This window comes from Humulus lupulus, chromosome 7 (genome assembly GCF_963169125.1).
Source record: "Humulus lupulus chromosome 7, drHumLupu1.1, whole genome shotgun sequence".
NCBI lineage: Eukaryota > Viridiplantae > Streptophyta > Magnoliopsida > Rosales > Cannabaceae > Humulus > Humulus lupulus.
In genome coordinates this window covers 8828298-8840214 of record NC_084799.1, presented here as the reverse complement: position 1 = coordinate 8840214, position 11917 = coordinate 8828298, and the positions used below count along the sequence as shown (strand labels likewise).

At 32.8% G+C, this 11917-nt stretch overlaps 1 protein-coding gene across 1 annotated transcript; it reads left to right on the top strand.

The window, feature by feature from the left end:
- The first annotated feature begins 8958 nt into the window (after positions 1 to 8958).
- LOC133789410 (uncharacterized) lies at positions 8959 to 10028 on the top strand. Its single transcript, XM_062227251.1, has 2 exons — positions 8959 to 9752; positions 9860 to 10028. Exons 1-2 carry the CDS (start codon positions 9071 to 9073, stop codon positions 9892 to 9894), a joined length of 717 nt encoding a protein of 238 aa, XP_062083235.1. The 5' UTR covers positions 8959 to 9070; the 3' UTR covers positions 9895 to 10028.
- The last annotated feature ends 1889 nt before the right edge of the window (positions 10029 to 11917 follow it).

Below are 11917 nucleotides of genomic sequence, written 5' to 3'. Positions count from 1 at the left end.
GGTTGCTGCTTCCTGAACCTTTCATAGAGAGGTTCCCATTTATTTCCAACCTCAGGCAGCTGCTCTACTGCTGGCACCGACACAGGAGGTGCCTCTGATACACTGGCCACTGCAGGGGCTTGCTGCTATTTCAGGAGATGAAGCTCTTCCCCCTGTCTCAACACTGTTGCCTGTAGATCACTAACTAATTGCTACCAGTTTACAGGAGCTGGCTGTGGAATCTGAGACTGGTCATTCTCCTGACCCTGACTATTATTATTCTGGCCTTGGTCACTCTGGCCAGCTGAAGTATCTGTCTGCTCTGGATTCATTCTTATCTGTTATACCTTGCTAAAACAATGATCAATACGACCAGTCAGGTAGTAATAACTAAACCTCTTGCTGCCTTATGGTCCAAGAACAAGCAGACAATTATCATATTCCACAGTCATACAATTATACAAACAGATACATGTTTATAGCATTTAGCACTTAGCATGTATCACATAATAGTTCACAAACAACCATACTAATAAGTATGTTCCAACAATCTCAGTACTAATTAGCACACAGTTACTGAGGATATAATATTTCAAGGCACAGGTTTAACGTGGTGTCTCATGCACACAGGTAAAGCATATATACTATATTTAAGCATATATACACATAACTACACAAATAGTTACCAAGCCATGAGTCGAGTTTGACTTCAGTGATGTGTGTACATGCCCAGCCAGTCTACAGGAACCCTAACCTTGGCATGCTCTAATACCAAGTTGCAATGCCCTGGTTACCCCAGAACAGTTACGGTGAACCGGAAATTTGACTCGTTACCCAAGTCCTTTGGTTAAAAATGTGCTTCTAAGTGCTATTAATATGCTAAGGTGGAAAACCAATCAAAAGGAAATGATATATTTTATTTAAAGCATAAAATTGTTCATGGGCCCATAAAAACATTTACAAGTTATTTACAACTCAAAATAGTCATTACTGTTTCAAATTTACAAACCCGCCGACCTAAGCGGAAAAAATAGGGTGAACCCCCTAGTTCCTCTGAGAACTCCTTGGCCGTGGTGGTTAAGCGGCCGCATATGTACACATCACCACCTAAGCTCTCCACTCAAGGCTGGGTGAGCTTTTCTTTCCCTTTACCCGCACCACATAGCACCCATGAGCCAAGGCCCAGCAAGAAAACACAATATAGCATGATATAATATCAACAATGATCATAATAATCATTCAGGACTTTCAGTCCAAAATAGAGAAGTGACAATTGGAAAAGTCACTAAAATGGGTACAGCTCCCTTTAGCCATGTGATGATAAGGTCACCGGGGCTTAACAGATAAGTGAACCTTTCACTATCTTAAACAGGTTAGGTGCATGATGACTAGCCATCATCATAACCTACCTCATGACCACAGAGTCATAACCATGGAACATCGTTCCCTAGCCATGTGACAAACAGCCACCTAGGCCTTAGGCCCTGGCTCTGAGTAACTAATCCTAGACTAGCCAAGCGCTTATAAGTTTCATCGACCTTAGGTTCGGTTCAGCATTAATGGCTTAGATTCATTCAACGCTGATATCGATTAGTTCTAATCTTCATTCGGCCCTGCGTTCAGGACACTTATGCCGTTTCTGACTCTTAAGTCAGTGATACGCGACCAGTGTTGTCCCTGACTAATTAGTGTCATACACAAGTAAACAACATCAGCTAGCATTTAATATGCAATCAATGTCCACATTTATCAACCAACATGCCTCAACAACAATCATGCGTGTCATATACACAGGGTGCAGTTTTCTTACCTCCGGTTCAAGCGAGAAATATAATAAGAACGACTCCTGAGAACGATAAACCCTTTGATTCCTTAGCGGTTACCTAATCACAACTAATTATAACCTCCATTAATGAAAATCAACAATGAAAGGGTCTTAACCTAAACCCCACTCTCGGGACCTCGAAACATGCCCACACGGTGAGTAGATTCGATCTTGGGCCTTAAGGATTGAAACCTCGAGCCAAAAACCCTTAAAAACACTCAAAACGGGATTCTGGAGGAACAGAGGAGTGCTACATCGCTGCTCCCTAGCACCCCAGTGCTATACTTAGAACCCCCAAACCAACCATAGAAATCATGTGTAGCGCTATAGCGCCCTCTAATGGGCGCTGTAGTGCAACCCCCAGACAGATTCTCCCCTGAAACCTCCTTCTTCGACTCCTTCAATTCCAACTCGATTCCAATGCTTACAAATCTCATTTTTGGTGCCAAATGAACCCAAAAACCATCCTCACACACCCCAAGCATCACAACCACAAGAACCCTAGCCAAAACTCCCAACAAAACCAATCATTCAACCTAGAAATTCCAACTAAAAACCAGAACTAAAACAGGGCAAACCAGGGATTTTAATGGCTAGAAACTTACCTCAAGCTCAGCTTATGATGCTCTTCAATAATGGAACACACTCCCAAACTCCCAAGGCTTACTTCCCAAGCTTGAATCCTCAAGAATGGCTCAAAAATCCCAAAGAAAATAGAAGGAGAAAAGGTACGGGAGAAGCTATTGAAGATGCTCTGTTTTCACTACCTTTCTACAGCCTTCAATGACTTATATCTATCCTGGGGGTCAATTAAGGGTTTCTAAAGGCTCTCAAGGGAAAAATTGAAATTTCTCACTTATCTTGTTAATCATAATTAATGCTCTCCAATTCCCGCTATTCGCAATATTCTCAAACACCAATAATTCACACTTCGTTACCCTTTAATTCCTGGCAACGCTCTAATCATTAAAATCACCCCGAGACTTATCCCGAGCCCCAAACTTAAACCTATTATGACTAGACCGCTAATTAATATTCCAAGATCGTCTCATGCCGAGTAGCTCGAACAAACCCACGTTATAATGTGGTCTCAACAATATATCACCGACATGCATACAAATATACAATTACACCCCTTAACAGGCCAAATTACCAAAACACCCCTGTAATGAAATGTGGACCCACATGCATGAATTTAACATCATATTATAATATAATTCTCATAAACATGCATATAATCATTTAGTGGCATAATTAAACAATTATGGCCCTCCCGGCCTACTAATCCAGCCATTAAACCACATTAGGGATTTCGAGGCATTACAATTACATACTGTTTATAAACCACCATTGACCGTTCAATGGGATACATCCACCTAAAGTGCACGGGACCGCCAAGAATTGTCTTTTTCGGAAGATGCAAAACCAAATGTACCATAATGTCGAAAAATGCTGGAGGAAAAATTATTTCCAACTTGCATAAAATTATGATAATGTCTATCTCCATCTTCTCAAGGTCTTTCACATTCAAAGTCTGTGAACAATTTTTTTTGAAAAAACCGCACAACTCAATAATTGGCTTCCGAACTTCAGGAACCAAATACGATCTAATTGCAGCGGGCAACAACTGCGGAAACAATGTGCATTATGTCCAAGTTATGCCTCAACAATAATTCCTTCCAATAATCAAGCTCGAAAAATATGCTCTTCTTCGACCAATTAAGTTCAGTCGGAGCCCTTTTATGTTTCACACCACCAAATTCTTTGTGTTTCCCAGGTTGTCTAATCTGCAAATTCTCTAATTACTTCAACACATCATCACCAGAGTAATCTTTCAGTGCTGGCCTGAGTTCCTTGTTACCGTCGAATAGTGCTCGTTTACTCATCCATTCGTGATCCATATCAAGAAACCTTCTATGGCCAATGTATGCAATTTTTCTTCTAATCCCTACAGATATTTAATTTGAATTCAAATTTGATTAGATATTTAATTACAACAACTGTTTAATTAAATTATAAATATAAATAACTATTAAATTTTCTCATATTTTTTTTTAATTTATGGCTATTAATTAATTATGGAAAAAAACTCTATATATTTTATCTTTTTTCTCTTTTTTATTTTAATAATAAAAATAATAATAATAATAATAATAATAGATGCCAATTAAAAATATCCATATATAATAAATAAATAAATAATCTATCTATCTATTTGTATTTTTAATATTTTGACAAAAGACAATGTTAAATACATTCTATATTACCCTCTCTTTTGTACTCTCTTTAATCAATGAATGTCACGTGGATTCTACTAATGATTTGAAATAATATTATAATATAAAAAAATTGAATAATATCCACATGTCATGCAAGCAGGTCATGCGGTAAATATACTCAATGTTTTTAAAATATTACACTTGTATAACTATTTTAAATTATTTTGATAAATAATAAGAAAGTGAAGGAATAATATAGGATTTTAATTATTTTTAAAATTTTAAATTATTTTCTATTTGTTATTCTTTCTCAAAATAACTATTTTAAATTAAACATTAATAAATGTTTTATTAAAATTTAAAAAATGATTTAAAATAGTTAAAAACTTATATATTTTCATCAATTTAAAATATAAGTTTTTTTTTAAAGTAAAGAAAAAATATGTTTTAATAATTTTGATTAATTTTACTAATCTTAATTTTTTTTATTATTTTGAAAGTTAAAATAATTTAAAATTTTAAAAATAACTAAAACCCTATATTTTTCCTTTACTTTCTTATTATTTCTCAAAATAATTTTAAAAAATAGCTATAAAAGTGCAACATTTTAAAAACAATAGGTATATTTACCGCAAAAAAAAAGTTTGGGTATAAAAGTGTAATATTTTGAAGACATTGAGTATATTTACCGCTAAAAAAAAGATTGTGTATAAAAGTGCAACATTTTGAAAACATTGGGTATTTTAGCTGTCATTTACTCTTTTGAAAATAAAGAGTAAAAATGAGTAATTTGCCAAAATATAGTATTCAAACAACTGATCTATCTATTCTTATTTTTAACCTTTTGACAAAACTTGAGATCCACAAGTTAATTTTTAAAAATAAAGGTCTCAACAGGTAATTGGCTAAAATACAAGGTTCAAAATGGTGTGAACGTTTACAGAAAACATAAATTATATATAATTTAATTTTTATAAAGAATTTTGAACATTTTGAATAAATACATGGTCCAAAGGTTAATTTTTTAAAATGAAGAGTCAAAACAGGTAATCAGCCAAAATACAATGTTCAAATAATCGATCTATCAATTCCTATATTTAACCTTCTGACAAAACACGAGGTCTAAAAGTTAATTTTTTAAAATAAAGGGTTCAAACGGGTAATCGACCAAAATAATAAGTCTTACACAAAACATAAATTTTCTTATACATAATTTAGAATTTTTATTAAAAAAAAAATCACGCAAAGCGTATAATAATGATAATAAAAAAAAACCACACGTACAATAAACTTTTTGAACTTTGTTTTCAGCACTTTAATTTTTCAGAGTTTTTTAAAAACCTGCAAGAGGTTTGTTATACAATAAACACAATCATGAAGAAAAAAAATTGTGGTGAAGACGCCATCACGTGCCCTATACAAGAGCATGTTGTACGAGTAGGATGAAAATAAATTCCTACCCTACAATCTCCCAAAAAATATTTTAAAATATGTATATTTTTTAATATTACAAAAGATTACGCGAATAGCGATTATATTTTCTAGTTTAATTATACGCCGAATCACAATCACATACTTATTTGAGGATACATTTTGGAGAAGAACTATACCAAAATAATAATAATAATAAAACAAAAAATGTGTTTGTTAAAAGACAGATGGGGGATAGTGACAATAAATACAAATACATATATATATATATATTATATGCTTGATGATTTGAGGCCGGCCGGTAGCGTGTGTTATATTATATACTTCTTCTTTACTTACTCATATATATAAATATATATATTATTTTATATATACAAAAAAATCAGAAGAGAAGATGTTTGTTAAAAGTTTGGTGAAAAAAGTTGCAATAATTAAATTTAAGTACGATGATTCGTGGGTTTATATTAAACTCAAAAGGAAATGTTTCTTAACTAATTTCTGTTCTTTTTTTTTCCATATATAGTAGTACACATGTATTCATATAACTCTAGCAAGGAATATAATAAATACGTTACCCAACTAACCAATGCTTATCTAATTAATCATTGTGATATTGTTTAATGATTATACAAATATATATGTAATTATGTTTTAATTTACTTTCTAATCAGCCAGATCATATTCATCCTATATTATGTGTATATAAATATAATATATCAAGTTAAATTGGAGATGAGTGTGTGGAAGGTGTTTTTTCTTTATATATGTAGTTTATTATTTAATATTTTTTTAGCTTATTATATATATAAAAATTTTAATTCGCACCAACTGATCACTTTCATCCTAATTCATTAACTTGATTATAAAAAATCTATGTTTACTCGCCCGCAGGTATATTCTACTTTATATACTTTCTTCTTTATTTTATCTCTATCTCTCCTATATAAAAAACATTTATAAATAACAGAAATTCTTTGTTAATTTTAACGAAATATTTAATAAAATATACTTTTAAAATTAACTAAAAATAAATACTTATTAATTATATTAATATAAATTTAAATATTATAAAATATCATTATTATTTATATTTATAAAGAAAATATGTAACTACATAAAAAATTAAAATAATATTTATTTTCTATCAAGAATAAATAAATTTATTCTCTAATTATAAATATGTAATTTTGATAATATTATAAATGTTTTATACATTAAATGTTAGAATATTATTTATTTGGTATATAAAATCAACTAATTGATTTAATATATTCAATATTTAATTTATTGACAAAATATTCTAATTAATGGTCAACATTGTTTGTTACCTGATTTGTTGTTACCCGATTTTTCATATCCCAACTGATTGAGGAAATATCTCAATCTGTGGCAGAGACTCTGATGGTAGGTCTCACTCTATAAATATAGAGTACCGGTCCCCAAGCTCGCTACTCATTCTGACTTTCAGTAACTCCATCTAAAAGAGTTAGTGAGAGCTTGGAAGTCCGTGTACCCGTTCTAACTTCTGTTCCTTTTCTTTTGTAGATCTAAAGCTAGATCGAGGTTATCAATAGCAATGGCTGGAGGTATACAATATTCGATTCTTTTTGTATATGTTCATTCTATATATTAATTCCGCCTACATGTATATAGAATTGTTCATATGCCCACTTTCATATTAATCTAACATTTGGTATCAGTCGCCAGTCTACATCTCTGCCTTGCTAATTTTATCTGCATATATATTTATTTGATTTATATATGTCTTCATATTCATATTCATATATATATATATATACATATATCTACGTTTTTTTTTTTTGTTGGCCTACATTTAACAAAATTTCTTTTGGTAATTTTATTGTTTTTGTATTGTTTTGTGTTTAAATATATGTTATATCTAACATATTTTAGCAATATAAACAAATTATACACATATATTTTTTTTATGATTTATAGATGTGCCTATGTCTTCATCTATACACATATATTATATATTTGTGTATATAGTTTTATATATTGTTTGAGGGCCATATTCATAATTTTTTTTTTATTATTTTTATTTTGATAGAGAGTTTTAATGTCTCATATTTTTTGATTTTTTGTTTCAAAACTAATTTTCCACATAAGTACCATTAGAAATCCTTCATATTATTTTTTCTAATGATCTATGTTTCCAAATCAAGTTTTGAGAATCCAAAATCAGTTTTGCAACCTTCATGTACCCGGTTATGGCCAAAAACAATTTTGATATTAAAGTTCGATTTTTTGTTGTTGTTTAATCAATCTAACGTCATGAATCTCTTTAGACATGAATTTCGAACCAATTTGGACAATAAATTTTCTCTTGCCAATTTAATTAAAACATATAATTTTGGTAAATTATATATTTGGAAATTAATTAAAATGTGCACTTACTTGATTTTGGTGTATGGTATATTTCTTTTATTCATGCAATATTAAATAATTGTGCTATTTTAAGAATGTAATAAATTTTTACAATTAAGTTTGTGCAATTATTTTATTAATTCACGAAATCAGTAAATGATGTTATTGTCTTATTAAGCATGATTTTTTCTGCCATTAAGTATATATATGGAATTATTGTATTTTCTTACATATAATTAATTATACTAATTTGTATGATTATTTTGTTCTTATTCATGCAAAATTTATTTTGAGTATAATTATCTTTAATTTTATATGTATGCCTTTATAATTTTAAATACATTATATATATTCCATTATTGTGCTAGATATATTTAGATTATATTCAAAAATTAAGATAGGTTGAATAATATTTAGCACATTAATTTATTCATAAAATATTCATAAAACATTTAGGGTGAATAAAATTATGAATAATTCATAAACAATTTTGTGGTTGACATAAGAACGCATGAAACTGAGACAAATGCTCAAATCTAGAACGGTTTTTAATGATCTTCGGACGACCACACTAGGAGCACTACTCTCTGTGATTGCCTATTATGTTATAACGAAATTGTTCTTAGGTCTTCCTAGAGCCTAAAACATAATGTCTAGTGAACCATATAATTTTACATAATTAGGGAGTAGCCACAGCATCTTTAATTATATAAAATTATATATTAATTTGAAAGGATCACATAATGGACAAAATTGTGATTGATTATATAAATATAACAATTTTACCCCACAGGGATTTTATTATATTTATATAATCAATTAGGATAATATATTAAACTAATTTTCTTAATTTACCCACAGGAGTTATGATAATTAATTTAATAGTTTTATCATAAAGTTTAATAAAGATAGAAGTATCAAACCTTACTTTATCCCAAATAATTCGTTTGAATAATCTATCATCATTTACATCCAATTTTATTAAATTAAAAATTTAGCCCACAGGCAATTTTTGTTTAATAAAATTTCAATCTTCAGCATGTTATACATTGGTAAAACATGACTTCATTAAGCCTCAATCTTCTAAATCTAAGTTTGTAATCCTATTCATGGAGCTTCTTCATCATCCTCTAGTTTCGCTGAAATCCTTACCGAAATTCCTGAGCTTAGGGGTGATAATTTCAAAATCTGGAAGGAACGAGTTCTTCTTCATTTAGGCTGCGCCGACATGGACTACGCAATAAGGAAGGACGAACCTGCTGCAATCACTGTGACTAGCACTGCTGCTCAGATCGCACTATATGAGAAATGGGAGCGGTCCAATCGCCTCAGCATCATGTTCATCATGTCCAAGATCCCTCTGGGAATGCGTGGATCGGTGGAGCAACCTGAGAAAGTCAAAGACTTGATCAAACTGATCGATGAGCAGTTCGACACTTCGGACAAACCACTTTACAACAACCTCATCCACCAGTTCTCATCCACAAAACTCACTGGTGTCAAAGGAGTTAGAGAACATATTTCAAAGATGAGGGACATTTCTGCTCAACTGAAGAAACTCGATGTAGTCATTCCCGAAACCTTCCTGGTCCACTACATCCTTAACCATCTTCCACCTCAATATGGGCCTTTCAAAATTTCCTACAACACACATAAGGACAAATGGAGTATCAATGAACTGATAACCATGTGTGCTCAAGAAGAAGCAAGGCTCCTGCAGGAACAAGGTGAAAGTGCTCACATGGCCACCCAAGGCAAGAAACGCAAACCATCCAAGAAGGACAAGGGGAAAAATAAAGTGCCTCCCCAAGGTGATATAAAGAAGGATTCCATCAAATGTTTCTTCTGCAAAAAGAAGGGACATGCGAAAAAGGAATGCGCCAAGTTCAAGAAATGGATGGACGACAATGGTAATCCAATTTCATTTGTATGTTATGAATCTAATATGGCTAATGTTAATATTAACACATGGTGGATTGATTCTGGATCGACAATTCACATTTCAAATTCCTTGCAGGGTTTACAAAACCTAAGGAAGCCAGTGGGAAGTGAGCAAAGCATCTTATCTGGAAACAAGATGGGCTCACATGTGGAGGCTATAGGAACGTGCCATTTAGTTTTAAGTAGCGGTTTTGTTTTAAAGTTAGAAAAGACATTTTATGTACCAAGTTTCTCTAGAAACTTGATTTCCGTTTTAAGACTTGTACCTTTTGGTTTTTCCTTTACATTTTCAGACAAATCTTTTAATTTATATAATAAATCTGAATGTGTTGGAAATGGTATTTTGTCTGATGGTCTTTACTGCCTTAATTTACAAAACAATACCGCTTATAATACTATGCACGTTCACGCTGGCAATAAAAGATGTGTTATGAATGAGAATTCCTCTACATTATGGCACCGGAGATTGGGACATATCTCTATTGATAGAATTAGAAGGTTAGTAAATGATGGGGTACTCAATACCTTAGATTTTACTGATTTTGATACTTGTGTGGATTGCATTAAGGGAAAGCATACCTCCAAGTCTAAGAAAAGTGGTGTCCATAGGAGTTCTGACCTATTAGAAATCATACATACTGATATATGTAGTCCAGACATGGACTCATATGGTCAGAAATACTTCATCTCTTTCATAGATGATTACTCACGCTACATGTATATCTACTTACTTCATAACAAAAGTGAAGCGTTAGATGTCTTTAAGATATTTAAAGCTGAAGTAGAGAAACAATGCAACAAGCAAATTAAGATAGTGAGATCAGATAGAGGTGGAGAATATTATGGTAGATACACTGAAGATGGACAAGCACCTGGTCCTTTTGCAAAGTTTCTTCAAGAAAATGGGATTGTTGCCCAATATACCATGCCCGGTACACCCGAGCAAAATGGTGTTGCAGAAAGGAGAAACCGAACATTGATGGACATGGTGCGAAGTATGCTTAGCAGCAACCCTAAACTTCCTAAATCCTTGTGGACTGAAGCTCTAAAGACATCCGTGTACATATTAAATCGAGTTCCAACCAAGGCAGTCTCCAAAACTCCTTTTGAATTATGGAAAGGTTGGAAACCGAGTTTGCAACATGTACGCATTTGGGGATGCCCATCTGAAGTTAGGGTATACAATCCACAAGAAAAGAAACTGGACCCAAGGACCATAAGTGGATACTTTATTGGTTACGCTGAAAGGTCTAAAGGTTACAAGTTTTATTGTCCATCTCATAGCACTAGGATTGTGGAATCAAGGAATGCAAAATTTCTTGAAAATGCCTTGATTAGTGGGAGTGATCAATCCAAGGACTTAGGTTCTGAGAAAGATCCTTTAGAACCCTCCACCTCAAGAGCAAGATTGATTGTGGTCGATAACACCCCTGCAGTCCAAATGGATGTTGAACCACCACAGCCAATTGTTGAAGATCCACAAGTCAATGATGAAGTTCAAATGGATCAAGTTGTTCAAGAGTTGCCTATAATTGTTGAACAACAAGCTGAACCACCCGCTCCTCAAGAGCCTGCTGGTGTAGCCTTAAGAAGATCCACTAGGATAATAAAATCGGCGATACCTAGTGACTACATTGTGTATTTGCAAGAATCTGACTACAATATTGGAGCCGAAAATGATCCAGAAACGTTTTCACAAGCTATGAATAGCAAAGAATCGGAACTGTGGTACAATGCCATGAATGAAGAAATGAATTCTATGAAAAGCAACGGAGTCTGGGATCTTGTTGAGTTGCCTAATGGGGCGAGGGCTATTGGGTGTAAATGGGTCTTCAAAACAAAGAAAGACTCATTAGGCAACATTGAGAGACACAAAGCGAGACTCGTTGCTAAAGGATTCACTCAAAAAGAAGGAATTGACTACACGGAGACCTTTTCTCCGGTATCTAAGAAAGATTCCCTCAGAGTTATCCTGGCATTAGTTGCTCATTTCGATTTAGAGCTACAGCAGATGGATGTGAAAACTGCCTTCCTAAATGGTGACCTAGAGGAGGAGGTATACATGAAACAACCAGAAGGATTCTCCTCTAGTAATGGTGAGCATTTGGTGTGCAAGCTTAAGAAGTCCATCTAT

What these genes read in the sequence shown, in the direction of transcription:
- LOC133789410 (XM_062227251.1), top strand. Translation starts at nt 9,071, where the DNA reads ATGGACTACGCAATAAGGAAGGACGAACCTGCTGCAATCACTGTGACT. An exon ending in GAAATGGATGGACGACAATG is followed by an intron (nt 9,753 to 9,859) that starts GTAATCCAATTT and finishes AATTCCTTGCAG; the next exon opens with GGTTTACAAAACCTAAGGAA.